This window comes from Colias philodice, chromosome 29 (assembly GCF_061535455.1).
Source record: "Colias philodice isolate Cphi_HAF_F1 chromosome 29, ilColPhil1 Martin Lab GWU primary, whole genome shotgun sequence".
Taxonomy (NCBI): Eukaryota; Metazoa; Arthropoda; class Insecta; order Lepidoptera; family Pieridae; genus Colias; species Colias philodice.
Window position 1 is genome coordinate 1,049,763 of NC_143114.1, and position 22,663 is coordinate 1,072,425.

Here is a 22,663-nt window from a genome sequence, read left to right on the forward strand (position 1 = left end):
TTATAAATTTAAATATTATAAATAATCTTAAATATATTATTAATTAAACTATTATAAATCCATCTTTCGTTGTTCACAACACTAGCACGTTAGATCAGAATCACGTCACGGTGCGTATGCGTTTGCACCACGTTCCCGTTGTGAACGAGGCAATCACGTGCCCGTCCCGCTCACGTCCCGTCCGAGGTATTTTCCCGTCACGTATGCAGCGGCCTTAAATGTTTTGACATAATATTTGAATCGAAGTAAATTGAGATAAGAGATTTGAGATGGATCTAACAAAAATATCTCTTGGATTCTTTGGTTAAAAGTAAATTTGTGTGCGATATAATATGTTGATAAGAATTTGATTACCAATTCTTGAATTCTTGATCTTGTTTAATTCGTTGAATAAAACGTTAGGTACCAATTTTTAGAAAACATGGGTAAGTAATGAATATACATAACAAAACCTCGGGGTTGACTTAAGAAACATGCGGCACGAATTTCGGCGCGATTTTAATTTTTATCGATCGATAATGATGCCCCGAAACATACATTAGCGGCTTTTCGTGCGGAAACGTGTAATTACAGAGAAATCTTTTTTTTAATTTTTGAGATTATGTTCAAAATTGTTTGAGTTACATTGACCAAACTACAAGAATTGTGTTTGAAAGAGATAACAAATGTCTTAATGTACATATTAAAAACCATAGTTCATTCAAAAGCATGTTGCTGAGGGGACAACAATTCAATACGGATTATTGGCGAGCATATGATTGTTTGGGGCAATATGGGTATGTTCATAAAAGTTAATCACTCAGACCCAGACAACCCATTTGTTGCCCCTGACCCATTTGAGTCCCAGTAGCATGTTGTAAAAAGATTTTTTAAAAAAGATAACTATAACCACCCAGCAAACTTCGGTGATAATATTATAGAATATGTGGAGACGCTGGGTGGAAAAAAATAAAATGGATCCATTCATTGCCATTGTAAATTGTATCAAACATGTATACAAGATTTGAATAAATAATTACATATTTAAAAAAATGTTTTTATTGTATGTATAAGTATTGCACACAAATTGTTAATCACAGAACCGAATCGGTCCACCCCGATGGTACACGGGGGCATGCGCCACGTTCTGCAGCGCCGGAGCAGTCAAGAAAGCCCATAATCTTCGATATATTTCTAACTACATATAAATATAATCTCAAAAAAAAATAAAAAATAAATAGAAGGGGGGGTTTCCGCACCCCCCCACTTTATAGGGGGTCTCCCCTTACCTCCCCCTTCCCTTTCCCTCCCCTCCCCCCCTTAATTCGTGCCGCAAATTTCTAAAGAAATACCAAACCTCGTTATTTTATATTATATTAATGATAATCGAAACTAATAATATTTCTACTTCAAAATCAAAATCTGTATTGCTTAACTTCATTGTAAATGTTTTTATACTTACAATTTCTAGACGCAAACATGTCCCTGGAAGAAAAATGCGAACGCCTGATGAACGTGGTTGTAGAGACACGAAAACGGTTCGGAGAAATGTGCGTTAATTACCAAAACAAATCCACACTTATGGAAAACAAAATGCTCAACCTACAAGTGGAATCTATCGCTAATTGCAAGATAAAGTCAAAAATTCAAATACCCGACTTATCATACGATGACACGATCAAAGATATGGACGATTTCAAACACGAGCTTGTAATTAGAGAAAAAAGAATAGAGGATCTTATTAATAAGATGAGGAGTGCGGAAAAAGTGGTAGCTCAAGTGAAAAGTGATACAATATGGCAGAAATTGGAAAAACCAATTAGTGCTGAAGCTATTATAGCTACTGTGAAAACTAGAAATGATAATGTGTGATAAACTGTATTAATGTTAAAGTACATACTGTAAAAAAATTTTGAAAGACATTAAATATTAAAAATTAATGGACTCAAATAGAGTTAATTTTATGGTACCTTAGCTTCAGCTTTCCGTGCACAGCTTTCCCTTCATTATAAAACAAAGTATGTACTGTATAGTTGCTGTTCCTGTGGGATTTTTGGAATAAAACCTAGGTACCTTATATCCCTTCTCAGGCCTCAAGCTATCTCTGTACCAAATTTCATCAAATCAGTTCAATGGTTGTGGCATGAAGAGACAGACAGTTACTTTAGCATTTATAATATTAGTTAGGTGAGCACTTTGATCATTTACAAATCCAATAATGAAAAAATATTTGTAATTGGTCTTCTATTTCCTGAAAAAAGGCATTTTCATATAAACAGATACTCTCTTAGTAAAAGATTGATAGTGTATGATTATTTTTTGTGTTATGTAATGATGGGTGATGTTTGCCCAAATAAAGTTATCATTTCAACCGTGGCATTATTTCTCATTGGTATGTAATATATTTGATAATAAATAAATATTAAAGGACATTATTACACAAATCGACCTAGTCCCACAGTAAGCTCAATTAAGGCTTGTGTTGTGGGTACTAGGTGACGATAAATATAATATTTAATAAATACATATATAGATAATAACACCCAGACCCAAGAACAAATAATTGAGTTCATCACACAAATATTTGCCACTGCGCCAACCGCGTCATCAAATATAATATATATATATATAGAAAGGAAAATTCTGGGGTTGTTAAATAATAAAAAATATTTTATGACTCAAGAGAAGCATTTTATTTGGGGTGGTAGTAACTGCCAGGCCACTGGATGGTCCCAAAGGTGGGATGTGGGCCGCCTGTAATGGCCATAATCACCATGCTGATAAACTTTTTGGTTCTTCATTCCAAAATAGACCTTTCAATTAGACTGGCCGGTTGGCTTGGTTGGTAGTGGCCCTGCCTTCAAAGCCAGAGGTCGTGGGTTCGATCCCCACCCGGGGCAAATATTTGTGTGATGAACATAGATGTTTGCTCTGTGTCTGGGTGTTAATTATCTATATAAGTATTTATTTAAAATTACATATGTATGTTTATCACTCATCTGGTTTCCATAACATAAGCGAAAGCTTAGTATGGGATCAGATCGTGCCGTGTGTGAAAATTGTCCCGAAATATTTATTTATTTATTTCAATTCATTATACCACATTGGACTAGTACCCAAAAATCAAAACTTTGTCAATGAAGGCCTGCTGGTCGCACATTTTTTTTATTTTGCTACAAACAATGTCCGGACCGTTGCAATTATCAATAACATTGGTCAGAATATGGAGTTTCTTGCCGGTTCTTCTCCATAGTTGCTGCTTTCCGAATCGGTGGTAATTGTTAAAAATGTGTCTTCACGATTCGAAAGTGCTTCTAAAAGAAGTCTACTTAATTGAATAAAATAAATACTAATGCCTCGGGGTAGCCTTATTCCCTAGAGGCCGCGTCCCCAGGTGGCGGATAGGGGAACGCCCTGTGGATGGACAAATTGGTTCATGCATTGGGTAGAGGAGAATCCTCCGCGGACCACAAGGCCGGAGAAGGTTAACTCCGTTATAAAAACCTAGGTTGGAGAGCTGAAATAAATACTCCTGAGAGTGGTATGTGAGCAGTGCTCTCAGTACTTGGCTGGGGACGATAAGGACGACGTGCGCCAAAAGGGCCCAGTACAAGATAGTGGCTGGCGGGACTAACCGGCAGGCATTCTGCAAACTTAGTGGAGAGGCGAGAAGGAAGATGGAGGCAAAATTAAAAAACAAACTACCCCAGGAGGGTACCGGTACTTCCGGAGAATCCCTCCCCGAGCAATCCTCGGGCAGCCCCTCGTATTCTGGGGGGGGCACAATTTTGCCAGCACCTTTGATTGATAACTGCACAGGAATGGGCCACCAGGTTCCTGCGACAGCAAATGCTACTGGTAACAAGAAATTCGTGCAACAGGCCTTTCATCCGAGCCTTTTTATTCAGAGACCACGCAGTAATTCGGTAGGTAATGTGCCTATTGCAAAACAATCAATTGACTTAACTAATCAGAATCTGCCTCTTGATGATAATTTAAGTGTTGAACAAAATTATCCAGTGGAAAACACGGAAACAATATTACCACCACCCTGGCAAAGAATACCTCAAGCACGTAACCCTAAAAGAAAAAAGCTATCAAATTCACCATCCCCAGAAATTAAGACATATAACCGATTCAGTGTTCTCCCCCTGGATTTGGCAGAAGAAAATGATTCAGACAATAATTACAGGAAACCCAGCAAACCACCACCTATTATACTGTACGGAATTGATGATGTTAACCGATTAACAGAACTCCTTGAAAGTGTTGCTGAAAAAAATCAATTTTCTCTTAAAAATATTAGCAGAAATCAGTTAAGAATTAACTGCATAAATGTTGAAATTTATAAAAAAATAATAACACTAATAAGAGAAAATGGAATAATTGGTCATACTTTTAATAGAAAAGATCAAAGAAACTTTAGAGTAGTCATTAGAAATTTACATCCCACAACACCAATTATTGCAATTAAAGAGGAAATAGAATCTACTGGAAACACAGTTGTAGGCGAGATAATTAACGCAAAATATGGACCTGAAAAAAAACCAACCTCAACATTTTTCGTAAACATTGCTCCTGGACCTAATAATAAAATTGTTAAAGAGTTAAAATTTATATATCACCAGTCCGTTGTTATAGAAGACCCAAGGAAAAGACGATCGATTGTACAGTGCCACAGATGCCAGCAATACGGACACTCTAAAAATTACTGCATGCGCCCGTACAGGTGTGTTAAATGTGGAGAACCACACAAAACATCCGAGTGTAAAAAACACGATAGAAATATGCCGGCAACGTGCGCTCTCTGCAACGGACCACATCCAGCTAATTATAAAGGATGTGAAATCTACAAAGAGATCCTTGCCAGAAGAACCAATAACAAACTAAACTCGAATTACAAAAAAGATTTTAAAACTCCATCTGAAAATAATATAATCATAGATCATAATAACACTAATAGAGAAACGAAAAATCCGAAGAAATATACTCTCTACTCAGATATACTAAGACAGAAGAATAATGAACAGAAGACTGAAACAAAACAAGCAGATAACTCTCTACTTGAACAAATAGTTATAAAACAAAACGAAAAGTTCGATCAAATCTTACAACAAATGAGTAGGGTCAGGGAGGAAACAGTGACTCGGATTTTTTCGATACGCTCAAAAATATAGTAAATAATATATAATCAAAGTGATTTTTTTAGATCTTGAAGTCAGGTTACTACATTTCACTTTTGTGTCATTATATTTTCATTACACTTTAAATTAATTAAACTAAAAAATAAAATATAAAAAAATAGATTTGAGTCACTGTGTACCGGTGGATGTATACAGTGACTCAATAGTGTAGTACACAGTGACTCTAATAGTATACAGTGGCTCAGTGAAAATAAAAAAGATATATTTAATCAAAATTCTTTATTATCTTTAATAAAATGACTAATACAAATGTAGGAACTTCAATATATGAATTAATTCAAGACAGAGGTCGTGGGTTCGATTCCCACCCGGGGCAAATATTTGTGTGATGAACATAGATGTTTGCTCTGTGTCTGGGTGTTAATTATCTATATAAGTATTTATCTAAAATTATATATGTATGTTTATCAGCCATCTGGTTTCCATAACACAAGCGAAAGCTTAGTATGGGATCAGATCGTGCCGTGTGTGAAAATTGTCCTGAAATATTTATTTATTTTTATTTTAATATAATCAGTCTATAGTCTATTTACTATATTTCTTGGCGTCATTGCTTTCTGAAATGCAGTTCCTATTATTTCACCTAAGTCATAAATAGTGACTGGCCTGCCAGGATTTTTCAGAAGCCAAGAATCAAAGGCAGCATTATAAAAAGTTTTAAATGGTCCGTATATGCCTACGTAAAGTGGCTGTAGCTTAGCAGATGTATGGGGATGTAAAGTCAATACATTCACCCCTGAATTTTTTGCCAAGTCTAAAGCTTCCAGACACAAATGTGATTCATGGTTATCCATAATTAAAATACATGGATTTTCCTTTGATGCGTTTGTGTGTTTGATAAAATGCTTTATGACTTCTGGGAAAATCGAAGAATTCATCCATCCAGTCCGACACCGACTCCAGCCCAAGAGTTCCAGGTGGTGTGTTTTTAATCATGTGGTCTTTGAATGCCTTGCTAGGAAATACCATCACGGGGGGCAAAAAATTCCCACTAGCACTCACTATACAACAGGTTGTTACTAACGTTCCTCTTTCTCTGCTTGTCACCTTCCTGATAGTTTTCTTACCTTTTGGCGCCATCACTTTTTAAAGTTTTTGTACAGTGGTAGTAGAAGTTTCAGCCAGGTTAAATATTCGTGTGCCATCCGCAAAGGCAGGACTACGTTTCATTAAACTCTCCAGGTTATCATAAAATTTATTGACATTGTTTCTATTAAAAGCTGTAGCCTGGCAAGACTGCATGGCTCAGGTTTTTTCAAGCTAATATCATGTCTACGCCTGAACGATATCAACCAGTCTTTGCCAGCCATTTTATTTGCTTCCCACGAGGCAGGCATTTTCAAATTATTTATTTTAGCACATTGCTATGCTACTTGTCGGCTTTCTTTGGCAGTCAACCCATAAAACAAAAGAGAACAATGAGTAAAGTACTCTTTGAGAACTTGTTCTTGTGCCACTGTGAAAATTTTATTAATCGCGTAATTTGGCTCCAACTGTTGATCGTCACGAGTTTCACAGTTTTTTGTCTTCCAATAATATCTTAGCAAATGCAACACCGACCTTCTTAGATGCGTGTCTTATCGAGTCTCCATTTCTTATTAATAACAACCCTTCTTTAATGTTTTCCTGTGTTGCTTTTACAATTATTCGTTCAGCAGATTTTTGCCGTGGCATTCTATCAACAAAATATAATAATTAAACAAATTACCAAAAAAATCAAAAGGAAGACATAGAACTGCAATATATAAACTGAAGTAGGTACACAGTGGCTCACGAGTCACTGTGTACCGCTTCAAATTGAGTCACTGTACACAACTCTGCCATTTTGATAATTTCATATTCAAATGGATCGAGAAATCAATCAATAAACTGAATTAAACACAAAAAGGCAATCTGCATAAACATAACTATATGACAGAAAAAATGATTACAACATTTATTATATACTTTAGATATTAAAATCAATCAAACTTACGTTGAAATATAATTTTGTGAGTACTAAAACAAAAAACACGTGGTGGCACCACTGTTCGGTTCTTGAGACGCCGGCTGACTGGTTTGTACAAGTCTGAGGACCTTTAACTTCAATCGAGGGAGGGAGACAACAACTGTGTACGTCTTATTCTAGCCGAAGTAGTAATGAGTCACTGTAGCCGCCTGAGTCACTGTTTCCTCCCTGACCCTAATCTAATGGTACTCATAACAAAGCTAGTCGACAAAATGTCAAAATGACAGCTCTGAAGCTAGCCACCTGGAACACAAATGGTTTAGCGCCTAATAGAAATGAAATCGAACTGATTCTTAACGAACATAACTTAGACTTACTACTGGTATCTGAAGCACACTGTACCTCAGCTTCAAACATAAAATTTAATAAATATCAATGCTATGTAACACTCCACCCAGACGGAACTGGCCACGCTGGATCTGCAATTATTGTGAGAAAGACAGTTAAACATCATATCTTACCAGAATTTAAAACCGACTACATCCAAGCTACTACAATAGCTATAGAAGATAGGACCGGCTATATCAAAGTCTCGGCGGTCTATTGCCCTCCAAGACATAAAATTAGCTGTGAAATGTTCTCCGAATTCTTCAGCAGTCTAGGAAGTCGCTTTATTACAGGAGGCGATTGGAATGCGAAGAACACTCACTGGGGATCACGGTTAACAACTACAAGGGGCAGGCAACTAAAAACTTGTATAGACAATAATAACATGCGTGTCATTACAACTTGCGAGCCAACGTATTGGCCTTCAGATAAGAATAAAATCCCGGATCTACTCGACTTTTTCATTACAAAGGGTATGTCAACATATTACTTTAAAATAGAATCTTGCTACGATGGTTCTTCTGATCACACTCCAGTTCTACTAACAGCTAGCACCCTACTAATAGAAGAAGAAAACATAAAGACACTTCATAATAAATCAACAGATTGGGATTCCGTTAGAGAATATCTGAATAATAATATTGACCTAAAAGTTTCCCTGAAGACACCCGATGACATAGAAGAATCCACAAAATATGTAACATCGCTTATTCAAAAAGCCTGTATCCTAAACACTCTGGAAAGTAGGACTTTAAAAATACCTGATAATTATCCTCACCATATAAAAAGGGCTATAGTAAATAAAAGAAGAGCAAGGCGCATCTGGCACGACAGCAGGTTGAGTACAGATAAAACAAAATTCAACAGAGAGGCAAGAAAACTGAAAGATATGCTTCATAATTGGCGAAATAAAACTCTCGAAACACAACTCCAATCGCTGACTGCAAATGCCTCGACGAATTACTCGCTCTGGAAGTTTACAAAAAATTATGATCGTCCACAGAATGCTAAACCACCAATAAAAGGAACGCAAGGCTGGGCGAGGACACCAGAGGAAAAAGCAACCTGCTTTGCCGAACATCTAGAAAAAGTTTTCCGTCCCAACAAAGAGACATTCACTGGACACGACGATGAAATCATTAATGCCCTTAAAGAGGATATGCAAATGTCTCTCCCACCAAAACCAGTAACTACCGCCGAAGTATGGAGGAAGATAAAAGATCTTAAAGATAAAAAAGCGCCTGGTATAGATCTTATAACCAAGGAAATTTTAAAGCGGATGCCCCGTAAGGTTATAGTATTCCTGACCATCCTTTATAATGGAATTATAAGGGTTCAACATTTTCCTAATCTCTGGAAATTATCAAACATTCAGATGATACATAAGCCTGGCAAACCGGCTAATGAGGTATCATCATATAGACCCATTAGCCTATTACCGATACTGTCTAAAGTATTCGAAAAGATTTTGTTATCCAGAATGCTTACCTGCCTCGCAGTGAACAATGCTATTCCAGATCATCAATTTGGCTTCAGACAGGAACATTCCACTATTGAACAGGTTCATAGAGTAGTTGAAAGAGTCCGGAAGTCACTAGAAGAAAAGGAATACTGTTCATCGGTGTTTTTGGATATCCAGCAAGCTTTTGACAAAGTGTGGCACGAAGGTTTGCTATACAAATTAAGGCAAAATCTACCTCACAGCTTTTATCCACTTATAAAATCCTATCTTAGTGAACGTCGCTTTCAAATTCTGGAAAGTGGAAAGACATCAAACATCTACAACATCAGAGCAGGTGTGCCACAAGGTTCAGTGCTTGGACCAGTACTATACACACTTTTTACAGCTGACTTACCGCTTACTGAAAACGTTACTACAGCAACATTCGCTGATGACACAGCAATACTAGCAAGTAGTAAGGATCCGGCAATTGCATCAAAAAATTTACAAAAAGGTCTCAACGCGATCACGGACTGGATGGAGAGGTGGAAAATTAAAGCGAGCTCCTCAAAATCGGTACAAGTCACCTTTACGCTTCGAAAAGAAGATTGCCCGCCTGTAAAGCTTAAAGATTCTACACTACCACACACTGACAGAGTCCGCTACCTCGGGCTACACTTGGATCGACGTTTGACCTGGAACCACCACATCAAAGCAAAAAGAGAAGAAATAAACATTCGCTACCGCAGCTTGTACTGGATACTGGGCCGGAAAAGTCGCCTGTCACTGGACAACAAACTACTGATATACAAAAGTGTAATTAAACCTATATGGACATACGGCATTCAACTATGGGGTAGTGCCAGTAATTCATCGATCTCGCTACTGCAACGACAGCAAAATACTATACTGCGAACTCTCAGCAATGCCCCCTGGTTTACTACTAATGCTGAAATTCAAAGCCACACTAACATATGCTCCATAAAAGATGAAATTAACACGCATACAAAATCTTATGTTGCTAGACTGGAGAAACATCCCAACAAATTGGCTAGCCAACTGATAAAAAGGTCCTACCACAAACGTCTTAAAAGAAAAGATGTAATCTAGCTTTTTTTCTTGAAGAGCAGTTGTCCTCACTGGAGGGCTCGCTCTACATGCCAAACTTTGCCTGACAACACATCCGCTTATAGCGAAAACCGCTGATTGCAGATGAAACAAAAGAAAAAAAAAAAAAAAAAAAAAAAAAAAAAAAATTGAATAAATAAATATTTGAGTTTGAGAATATTGTTTTTATATAAAATTGTTTGAACATGGTTGTGCTGTTGATTTTCGTTTACATGTCTGTAAATAAATAAATAAATAACTAAAGCCTTATTAATAAAATAATAATAATCTAAATGTTACATTTCTTGTTAAAAACTACTTAAGTATTATTAAACATGTAAGTTTATGAAAGCAACATAATTAAAATATTATTGTTTGTATTAGACACCGGTTTTATGATTGTCTTGCTCTTTGGCATAGGCCTCCCCCAAGAATTCTCCACAACATTCTATTTCTCGCTATTCTCGTCCAGTATGGACCATACATATCTGTAACAGAGGCCCAATTGAGCATAATGTGCTAATTATAATTATAGTATAATCCTTTGAAATACTTACCAGTTAAAATTCCAAACTGGCTGATAATAATAATAATACGGGCATTTCTCCGCAACTCGACGTCTATGCGCCTATTTTGCGTGAGAGAGGGAGGTGGGGGAAACCAGCTAAAACTGAAACCACCCGAGCTCCTCCATGAAGCCAAGCAGCTTGTGAGGGCTGCCAAAGGCTTCGGGGAGGGACCCAGGAGACCCCAGGACGTGGGCTGCCGTTTCCTCGGTCGCCATGCATGCTCTGCATAGCGGACTGTCTGTGATCCCTAAATTGAAGAGATGTTTGTTAAAGGGGCCGTGCCCTGTGAGGGTCCCTGTTATTACGCGTAGTTGCACTCTACGTAGGTTGAGAAGCCGACGTGCAAGTCTCAGAAAACTGGCTGATTATAAGATTAAGATAACAATATGAAGTAAAACTTATGACGCGAGTATTTTACATTTAGAAATTTAGAAAAAATAATATAATGAATATATCGCGTTTAAAATCCGTTAAAATCTTGAATTTCTAAATATCTTCTCATTTCATTTCATTTCATTTCTTCTAACTCTAGATCTTTGTTTATAGAATTTATAAATTATACCTTTTCTCTATTACATAATATATTGTTTCTTATACAATCATGTATAACTTGCTTCTACATTAAACTTTTTGGATTTGGCGCTGTATGTCTTGACAGTATTATTCAATCTGCAGTCAGGTAAATATTATTTTTTGTATAGATGAAAGTAACAAATTAATGCTCAAGAGAATTTCAGAGTTATTGTTCACACATTATGAAATATAGAATTTGATAGAACTTTCAATATAATTGTAATCTTTATTAGTACCACTAAACGCAATTACTTGCTCTGTGCTAAACGCATACTTCTAATAATACTTATTGCAATAATATCTATTACAGATTTGTCCCGCGAAAGAAAACACTATGCAATAGTGAATAGACACTTGTGACTTGTTTGATAGGGCCACAGAACACATAATATTATACCTTCTAGCACTCCTAGAACTAGATAAGATTTAGGACGGGGTCTACTCGTAGCGGTGCGTTAGTACTTTTCTAATTTCTACTGGTAAGAATATAAAATAAAATATTAGATAAGTTTTAAAAACAATCCCGCACATTGTAAGTTTGTAGTTTCCCGCGTTTTTGTCATAATTTCATTTTCTGTCAATGTCATAAATTTTTTTAAGTAGATATGTCAAAGTTGGGAAAGATCGATTATTTTTTATCTGTATACCAAAAAGTTATATAAATAAATAAAATTCATTTAATTCAGGCCACATAGCCCATAAAGTGTTAGAAAATGTAAAGCGTCTTATTTACGGTCCATCTTGACGTACGTCCCGCCAAGGTCATACACGATGCACGACGCAAAACGACAGTGAATAGCGTTGACGTACGTCAATAATTATTATTATTAACTTGCTGGATGTGCACGACCGTAGACAGAGAATCCAATAGACAGCGGCAATGCGTGTCGCAGAAAGGGATAGAAAAGATTACGTCACAATATTTAGGGTTACCATGTGAGGGAACATTTACCCCACAATTTGTAAGATACAAATCTCTCAATATCATTATTCATATAAGTGGATGATAATGAGATATCCACATAATGATATTATGTAGATACATACTTACATGTCTATACTTAATATTATAAAGAGGAAAGGTTTGTAATTATGTATGCATGTATGGTTTTCACGCATTAACTACTGGACCGATTTCAAAAATTCTTTCACCATTAGAAAGCTGCATCTTCACTGAGCAACATAGGCTATATTGCATTTTCAAAAAAATTAGAGATCCTTACCAAAAATGCAATAATGTATCCTTAATAAAAATTCTGTCATCGCGTGCGCTGCGGAATCTATTGAAGATAGAACAAAAAAATGTTCTACGGTATTATAGAATGGATCAATATCTACAAGAAAGTCCGCGATATTCCATTCAAAAGATATAACGAATTTTTAAAAGTGTCAATTTACAGAAAATAGTAGGTATACTGTATAATTCAATGAGGAGGCGTAGTACGGGAAAAAGCCATTGAATATTTCAGATATTTAATTAAATACACACTGCAGAATATATATTATTACTAGCGGTCCGCCCCGGCTTCGCCCGTGGTACCTACATGTTTTTAACTATCCTATCTCTCAAGTTGGATCGAACTGCACATGGTGTGCGAATTTTATTATAATCGGTTAAGTGGTTTAGGAGTCCATTGAGGACAAACATTGTGACACGAGATTTATATATATTAAGATTTCCCATAATAGTGGGTAACAATTTGTAGAAAAGTTGGCAACACAAAATTTTTTAGGTTAAAATTTATAATTATTATTTTTGTGGTTTTTAAACAATGTATTCAAGTCAACAGCACGTGATACACAATATATTAACACGCTAAAATATCATGAAGGCCTATTAACTGATAAAGAGTTGTATACTTACGAGTGAAAAGACAATCCAGGCATTTTCGTTCCACTATCACTTTTACACCCTTTAACACTACACCGCACCATGGTATTATTTTATAAGGTATTAACGGTAAGTTTAAATTATGCAAAACCAAACACAATGAATTACTTCTAACTTATAACATGTAAAAACTATATTTTAGGGAAGACGATAGTTAGCTGTCAAACTTTGTTTAGCAAAGTAGGTTGCTTTTCTTGAAAAAAGTGGCACGCTGGGTGAAACAAAAAATTTTATCGTTCTCTCTCATTTCTTTACACAACACCGGCATAAGTTTCTCTTTTTCTTGTGTGAATGCGACATAAGATATCAATTTGTCTATTGGTTTCTCTGTCTACGTGCACGACCAACTTTTCATCCAGCAAGCACCCCCACCACCGCGAACGTCGTGCAGATGGACAGTGAATAGCGCGGACGTACAGCAGATTAGTGTTGCCAACAGAAATTAATGTAAATACTTGGAAACGTGGCCTATTGATATGATTTTTTTGTGATAACTTAGTGAGTACATGAGCAAGCAAGAAACGGTTATTTTTGATTTTTATGTACACAGGAAATCCCAATTATCATTACTTTTGGATCAACCTTGTACACATGGACAGTTTATATTCAGAAGTTATTATTTTAAAAGAACTCCAAGGCGAATTGTTGAATAACACAAATTTTATACAAAAGTCCACTGCAGAAAAATGGCAATTTATTTAAAAAAAATATCTTGACGAATTTGTTTGTTTAAAAAAAATGATTAGCTATATACTCTCTGTTCCCGCCACTTTAGCATTTACTGAAAGAGTCTTTTCGGTCATGAATGTGAAGTGGTGGGAAGAGAGAAACCGAGCTTCATTAAAAATTAATTAAAAATGAGCTCTTGAAATATATAAATTTAGATTTGGAATGTTTGGATTCATATAATTCATTTAAAAATAATGAAAAATACTTAGTTACTGCAAAAAGTACAAAAAAATACATTTTTAAAAATATTTATTTACTCTTTATTTACCTCCTTTAAAATCAGATATACTCTATTTCTTCAAATAAAAGTTGGCAACCCTAGCCATGCTTGATGCGCGCACGATCGTCAGTAGGATACATCCAGCACCGCGGCCTTGAGCCGACGTACGTCGGGGATTGACCGTGAATAAGACGCTTTATATGATGGTTATATCAATAATCGGTTTGCCATAGACAAAGTATTGAAAAAGCTTTGAAAAAGGGAAGCATTTTATTCTCAAAAACTATAAAAAATATTCTACGTTTTAAAAATAGTTGCAAGCACGTTGCAAGCATATTATATGTCACGGTCAAGGTCAAGGTAAATATTTAAAAACAACCACAGACTATATAAAACATTTAACTAACATTTTCCTATTCTCTTACGTACGCTTCCATGGTAACCAGATAACTCTTATATTTTTGACAATATTAATTAAATAAAGTGATAAAACTGCAGAAAGGACTATAAGAAAACAATAATGTCTGAGGTGCAAACATTATTTAAACAACACTGTATTATTCCTGACGTGACAACTATAGCGCCATCAGAAATTTTAAATATACAATATCCTAGCGGAGTAACCGTTGACTTAGGAAAAGAACTAACGCCGACGCAAGTTAAAGACAGACCAAATGTAAAATGGGCTAGTAAAGACACTGAATATTATACCTTAGCCATGGTTGACCCTGATGCACCAAGTCGAGAGAATCCCAAATTCAGAGAATGGCATCATTGGTTAGTAGGAAATATTTATGGAGGTGACATAAACAAGGGTGAAGTTTTATCAGATTATATTGGTTCGGGTCCACCAAAAGGAACAGGTCTACATCGATATGTTTTTTTAGTATTCAGACAACAAGAAAAATGCGACTTTTCTAAAGTTCCCAAACTGCCTAATAATTCGGGAGACAAGAGAGGTAAATTCTCTATTTCAAAATTTGCTCAACAATTCAAATTGGGGACACCAGTTGCTGGAAATTTTTATGTGGCTAAATATGATGATTATGTCCCGAAACTATATGCGAAACTCAAGGGATAATTTTTATTTAATAAAAACCGACTAATCAAAATTGTGTGGAAGCAGCTTTTTAAAAAAATAGTGGCAGTTGTCTATGGTCGCGATCGATAACGATTTCCGCCTCCGCGTGACATACTCATTTTTTTGGTCAACTCGCCATATCATCCGCCATTACATTTTGGAGTTTGCGTAAATTGGTCGTTGCGCTGTCTGTGCCACTAGCACCGAGCGTTATCAGTGACAGTTAAACTCATTAGTGCGTTGTATCGCAGTGTTTTATTGAAACAAAGAGTAGAGACGTTATATCGTATGTCCATCCAGAATCTCAACACATTCGACCCATTCGCCGATGCTATCAAAAGCTCGGAAGACGATGTTCAAGATGGATTAGTCCACGTCCGGATCCAACAGCGGAACGGACGCAAAACGCTAACAACGGTACAAGGCCTCTCGTCGGACTATGACCTGAAGAAGATTGTGCGGGCATGCAAGAAGGAGTTCGCGTGCAACGGTACAGTCGTGGAGCACCCCGAGTACGGCGAGGTGCTGCAGCTGCAGGGCGACCAGCGCGAGAATATTTGCCAGTGGCTCACCAAGTCGGGGCTTGTTAAGCCCGAACAACTCAAAGTTCACGGCTTCTAAGCCTCTACATAACATGTCCAACACCGTGACATCATCATAGTTTTCTAATATTATGAGATCGTGCGCGTAACCCTATAATCGAATAATTATGTATTTAGAAAGCACCGATATATACAGAGAGAAAACGAACGGCCCTCGTGGCCTCCCGCGCCCTGTGCCTTGCTGTCTCCCAGAAATATTGTAATTTATAAAAATAAATGTATTTTGACTAATCGACGCCGTCTCTTACTCGGACAGCTTTAGTTGCAATTAACGCCGAACGAAATAGTTAATAAATCAGTTTGTTTTTGTGCGACATTATTAATAAATTGCTGTAATAAGTATATGATGTGTCTCAATAATTAAACATGTTTTTGTATTCGCATCTTTCATTTAACGCCTCAGGTAATGTCCTATAACGGTATCATGATCAGTGAAAGTAGGTTTCGCCAACAGGTAGGATCCCTCTACAAATACGTCATCGAATGCATTTAACCCCACATTCTACAATAAAATAAGTTTATACCATTTAAAACATTCAAAAATTTTATTAAGATAAGTGACCTTAACACTAACGTTCACACGAACGATCATATTTTTTATTATTGTATAAATAGAAACAGATACTGATTCGAGAAAATAGGTAGGTAGGTACATAAGTAATTGCGTTTATGTGACGTATTGCAAAGTATCTTACAAGGAAGCTGTGAGTCATGTCCTCATTATATCTCGCTTAGCAAGACAATGTTGAGGTCATCCACTCGTCAATATTTTCAATAGGTTGCTATAGGTATTAATAGTTAATATAAACAATTTATTTCGCAATAATTATCGTGTATGATTTCATTTGTTTGTTTAATATTAATGTAACAATCTTCTTTCTTATATACATATAAAAATGAATCGCAAAATGTGTTGGTAAGCGCATAACTCGAGAACGGCTGAACCGATTTCGATAATTCTTTTTTTATTATAGGTATTCCTTGAAGTACGAGGATGGTTTTTATGTAGAGAAAACGTAAACATATACCACGGGCGAAGCCGGGGCGGACCGCTAGTAGGTAATATAAACAATTTATTTCGCAATTATTATCGTGTATGATTTCATTTGTTTGTTTAATATTAACGTAACAATGCTAAATTCGTTTGTACATTGAAATGTACAAAATTACCTATCAGGCGATCTATGCATATTTAGATACCTACGTCAATCAACTCTCAAATGGTCCATTTGAAATCAGTCTAGGGTCATTGCGCCTGTTCGCGTCTACTTAGTGCAGTTGGAAAGTTTGAAGGAGAAAATAAAAATGTTCCAGAACAAATTTCAACGCAAAATTTATGTAACGTGTTCAATACATAGTCTATTTTAAGATTTACTTTCAATTGTGTTGGAAATATCATGTGGTTTTTATTTATCTAGACAAATAGCAGAATTAGGCGTTTTACCCAGTTCGCGTCCAAAAATTCCAGTTTGCGTCCACCCGTGGACCAGTTCGCGTCCACCAGCTTAGAAAAGGAATTAAGAGTGTATTGGGTGATATTTTATCAGATAAATGCAAATAAAAATTAGATTTTAATAAATTATTTATTTACGAATATAGTTATTTAATAAAAACCGGCCAAATTCGCGTGGGACTCGCACACCGAGGGTTCCGTATTAACCTGTTTTTTTTCATATGTTTTAGCTGTAAATGATTATTTTTTCAATGTTTCCCTTATTTGTGCTATAAGACGTTGCTGCGTACCAAACTACAAGTGTCTGTGTTCACGTAAAGTACCCTGTAGGTTTTGATTCCCTTGCGAATGTCGAAATTTGGGATAATTTGCAGCATAAACGGCTGTATCTTTTGATTGCTTTGGCTTATAAGTTTGAATTTTTTCACTGCTTCAAGGGACTGTAGACTTGAGTATTCAATATAAATTTCAGCTTTATAACTCCACGCGTTACTGAAAAAAAGGGTCTTGACAGAAAGACAGACCGGCAGACGGACATACAGACGGACGGATATCAAAGTAATCCTTCAAGGATTCCGGTTTTTCCTTTTGAGAGATTTTCTAATGAATTAAATTTATTTTTTGTTCATATTATTTTCTTAACCACAGACTCTCATTCTCAAAGATACTAGTCTCATTCTTAGAATACCCATTTTAAAATGAAAAAATAGCATAAAAATTTGCTAATATAAATGAAAATTTAAATTATCAACTTGTAGTCTTAGTAAAAAATTTACAATCTATTTTAAATTACATATTTTAACAAACAATTCATTGCTAAGTAATGAAAAACAATGTGGACGCAATATGTTCTATTGTTATGCACTATAGGTATAGTTTGCGCCCACCGTGGACGCAAAATGGAAGTTGTACAAATTCGGTGTAGTAATTCGCGTCCAACTTATTTTAGCTATTAATTGTAAAAGAAATAAGCTGATTTATAATCCATACTATTCCATGTTTTGTTAGCAAAGTAAAGAAACAGTTACATATTCAAAAATTCACATTTAACAATAAGATACTTACCGTCAAACGCGACGCTACGCACTATTTTTTTCTTAAAATCCCGCGCGTTTTAGCTCTCTCGTTTAATAGCCAAAATTAAATATTTTTTTTAATAGGATAGGCGGTGCGCAGGCATATTTTGAATATGTGTGCGTGTCTCTTATACATTGAGGTATTATCGGAAATTTTTCTTATTACAATTTTACTCAAAGTATACTTATTTTCGTGAATTTTCTAAAAGATATCCGCAAAATGGACGCGAATAGGCATGTGGACGCGAACAGGCGCAATGACCCTACTTGTTCCTTTGAAATTTGTTTGAATAAAGATAATTTTATGAAAAACAATAATGCCATGTCCTTCAAGCCTCTTGAATCTCACTCGATAGAGCTGGGTATTGCTCAAACCATCAAAATATCTTGTCCAGCCATCCTGACGCAGACATTATCATTCGAAGACAAGAAACCTCCGCTAGTCAACCATACCCTAATCACAGATTAAGTATTAGTTACTACGTATAAACCCTAATCTACAATCTTTAGCATACGGCCTACCTAGGTAGGTATTTTAATATGGATTCCCCTGCAGTCTGCAAGGACACATGCCCACACATGCCTATGAGGGTTCAGTCATAGGGTTCACCATTGGCTATGTGGCTATAATCCACCGCGCTGGCCAAGTTCGGATTGGTACTTGGTTGGCATGTCATTGAACTTTTGGTTCATAACCATGCGAGTTTTTTCACGATGTTATATTGACCGGTAGGAGCAGTGAAATGGAGATAAGCTGAGAAAAATACTTAAATGTAGTTAATATATAGGTAGTTAGGTATTATAGGTTCTAAACAATAATATACCTACCTACCTATACATATGTAAATACGTCTTATTTCGAATCTCATACCTAACATCGTTTTAAGTCCGACGGCCGAATACTGAAACGCCACTCAAATCTCAAACTCATCTAATTGCAACTTAAAGTTAAGCATCCCGTAAATTTAACTGCTATACACAAACGCCACTCAAGCAATTTGAAACCGTGATTAGGCAAGCAGTCCTCAAATGTTTACATAATGGCAACATCCTGTTAGAAAAATTGTAATCAGCATGTTCTCTATTACAAAATAATTTAGGTCACGTCTTGTATTCGTTTTACGCAGTCTTGTTTGAATGAATATTTTCTATATCTATAAATTATTTGAAATGTATCAGCATAATGTAATTATGGTTTGAATTACTATTGAAATTATATGTTTTTTACGTAAAAATAAGTTAAATATTTATTTAAGACGTCATAAAAAAAGAATTTTCTGGATACGTTTGACGTAGATTGGAACGTCAAGTGTCATTTCATCGTCAAGTGTAATGACATTGTTACGCGCGATAATTTAAACATTTCATTAGTGGAGTGAATTTCAGTTGATCATTATTTTATTATTAAAATCCTAATAACTGATTCACGATGGAGGATAAGAAGAAACGTGGATCTAATTATACACCTGCTGAGAAAGATATGCTCTTGGAAGTGATAAAAAAGTAAGTACTTACCCACATGAACAATAAAATACTATATTATTATTTACGTAGCATGAAATACTTTGCTCATATATGCACCCCTATAACATACAGAGCCAGGGCAACTGTTGTCTGTAACTAGTGATAATGAATGTGTAACCCTTGTGACCACTTATCATCTGAAAATCTCAACTTATAAATATGTAGTTTATTACAAGTACTTTTTAGGGTACTGTGACTAAAAGGTAAACGGAACCCTATTCATGAGACTTCGCTGTCTGTCCGTCCGTTTGTTTGTCTGTCACCAGGCTGTATCTCATGAACCGTAATAGCTAGATAGTTTAAATTTTCAGAGATTATGTATTTATTTCTGTTGCCGCTATAACAACAGAATAAAATAATTATTTAAAGGGGCTCCTATACAACAAACATGATATTTTGCTTGTTTTTATGCTAGAAAAAAACCGGGCACAGTTTTTTTTTACAAGGACCAATACAATGAGTATTCACACATACTCAATAATTTACAATCAATCAATCAATCAATTCATTTATTTAAAACATAGTCCATAGGTACATTATAGCAGAATTAAAATTAAAATGAAATAAAACATAGAAATTAAACATTTAATTAAATACAAAATAATACACAAACAACATCAGACAAACACAATATATAAATAATGTCAAAAATACAAAAAAATAAATTACAGATACCAAGTTTAATTTTTCACTCTCCATGTTAATAATTATATCAATTTTCTTTCAGATATCAAAATATTATTGAGAACAAAGAGACCAACGCTCACATGATACTGAAGAAGCGAGAGGCTTGGGAAACAGTATGCCAGCAGTATAATACTGTTGCTGTGAGCGGCTCCAGAACCTGGCAACAGCTCCGTCACCTCTATGAGAACCTCAAACAGAGGTCTAAAAAGAATATAGCTAAAGCAAATGTAGGCTTGATTTTATAAGGTATCTATTTTATCATATAACATACCTAAATATTAATTTATTTTATTTATTATATTTTTTAAGCGGCTTCAGTACTATGAGAACACTGACAGCATGAGAGATGTGAAAACAAAGGCATCATTAGATAAGGTTTGTTTAAATTAAATATTTGTAAAGAAGTAGAACCTTACTAAATATTTCCTCATAATATTATCTTTATTTTTATAGAAAGAAATTTATCGTACTGGTGGTGGAGCATACAAAAGTGTATTGACAGAACAAGATGCACAAATTCTAGCCATGGTTGCTCCTCAAATTCAACCATTACCTAATCCCTATGATGATGCTGCAGCATATTTTGGTTTGTGGAATATCTGCTTTAAAATCAAAGGAATTGGCATTATTGAAATAAATTTTGTTTCTGCAAAATAATAATTATGTTCCTTTTTAATTTATAGGAGATACAGAACCAGAAGTAACAATAGAAAGTTATACAAAAAAAACTGATAGCGGAATTAAATCCTCTTCTGAAGTAGAAATAATCCACATCTTGGGTAAATGTAGTTGTAATGTTTCTATTAATTTTTTTTATGAATTGTATAAGTACTATAAGTACATATTTTATTTTAGATGACCAATACATAACCATGGCAAACAAGAATACAGCAGAAAATAACAAACCTTGTACAGTTACATCAATAAATACAGCTGGTAATATTTTTTTTGTTATTATTTAAATGTATATATGTATATGTTGTATAATTTAAATGTTAAATTTGATATAATATTGAAACTAAGTATAATTTTAGCTATGTGAAGGCAGTTCATTAACTTGTAATTATTTTGATAGATGACCAACAAGCTGCAACAATTATCATACCCCAAGAAAAAAGCCCAAAAATCCAAACATCATCCTCAGCTGGTAATTATCTAATTAATTGTTCTTTGTATATTATTATTTCTATTCTTTGTATATATTAGTATTAGTGGTATAAGATTTTCAATAATTTTGCATTAATTACATTTTTCAGGACAATTGAAGATATTGAAACCTACACATACTACAGTGAAACAGCAATATTTTCGGACAAAACTTAGAAATGCCAAATTAGAAACCAAACACCTCATGAACAAGAGCAAAATGAAAATGAATCTGTACAAAATAAAAATGGAGTTTTGGAAATTGAGACTACAGAAACTAAAATCTAAATCTTAATAAACCTATAATTAAGTGGAAAAATGTGTATTTATTAAATTGGTCCTTACTATGAAGTTTTGATTGGTCTCAAGCCCTATAGGTTGTTGTACCATATATTCCTCCTCAACATAGGGTAAGGAAATATCCTCGTCCCAAAGTTCATCCGATCGTGATAAGGCAATATTATGAAGCACTGCACATGCTACAATGACCGGTGGGATATTTTTTATTTTTAGACCCATGCCTTTTTGAAGGCAAGGAAATCTTCTTTTGAGAACACCGAAGAGCCTCTCCACAGGATTTCTGGTGCTTATTTGGGACCGATTATAAGCTTCTTCAGCAGCTGTCCTTGTATTTATTAATGGGGTAAGTAAATAAGGACGACATGGATAACCACTGTCCCCAAGAATAATACCTGTCCCAAAGTCCCCACGCTCTAATTGGGCACACAGTGGTGAATCGTTAAATATGGTACTGTCATGCACAGAACCTGGCCATCTAGCAATAATATTCCTAATGCGCAGTCTTGCATCGCACACCATTTGCACATTTAATGAAAAATAGCCTTTTCTGTTCCGATAAATTTCAGATTGGGCCCCTCCTGAAAATAAATTATAGTTGTAGTATGTGACAATAAAGCTAACTTTTACTATGTATAGTACTGTTAATGGTAATGTTACACAGACTTATCTGCTGTGTAATATTAGCATTATTAATCAAACATAAAATTTGGGGATATGATTAACAGTGAAGTTGGCAAGCACATACC

General features: G+C 35.3%; 3 protein-coding genes and 2 pseudogenes across 3 annotated transcripts; 4 read left to right on the forward strand and 1 right to left on the reverse strand.

Moving 5' to 3' along the window:
* The first annotated feature begins 253 nt into the window (after positions 1-253).
* Positions 254-2,397, forward strand: LOC149475706 (uncharacterized). The gene is made up of 2 exons (XM_089712705.1): positions 254-425; positions 1,451-2,397. Exons 1-2 carry the CDS (start codon positions 422-424, stop codon positions 1,849-1,851), a joined length of 405 nt encoding a protein of 134 aa, XP_089568831.1. The 5' UTR covers positions 254-421; the 3' UTR covers positions 1,852-2,397.
* A 3,304-nt stretch (positions 2,398-5,701) lies between these two features.
* On the reverse strand, positions 5,702-6,718 carry LOC149475707 (uncharacterized; annotated as a pseudogene).
* Positions 6,719-14,520: 7,802 nt separating this feature from the next.
* On the forward strand, positions 14,521-15,203 carry LOC149475708 (protein D3 pseudogene; annotated as a pseudogene).
* Positions 15,204-15,230: 27 nt separating this feature from the next.
* Positions 15,231-16,108, forward strand: eIF1 (eukaryotic translation initiation factor eIF1). Its single transcript, XM_089712577.1, has one exon. The coding sequence runs from the start codon at positions 15,418-15,420 to the stop codon at positions 15,748-15,750; it is 333 nt and encodes a 110-aa protein (XP_089568703.1). The 5' UTR covers positions 15,231-15,417; the 3' UTR covers positions 15,751-16,108.
* A 3,527-nt stretch (positions 16,109-19,635) lies between these two features.
* On the forward strand, positions 19,636-21,912 carry LOC149475710 (uncharacterized). The gene is made up of 8 exons (XM_089713111.1): positions 19,636-19,763; positions 20,512-20,698; positions 20,781-20,846; positions 20,925-21,057; positions 21,155-21,250; positions 21,327-21,407; positions 21,547-21,618; positions 21,728-21,912. The coding sequence occupies exons 1-8, from the start codon at positions 19,690-19,692 to the stop codon at positions 21,910-21,912; spliced, it is 894 nt and encodes a 297-aa protein (XP_089569237.1). The 5' UTR covers positions 19,636-19,689.
* Positions 21,913-22,663: the final 751 nt, after the last annotated feature.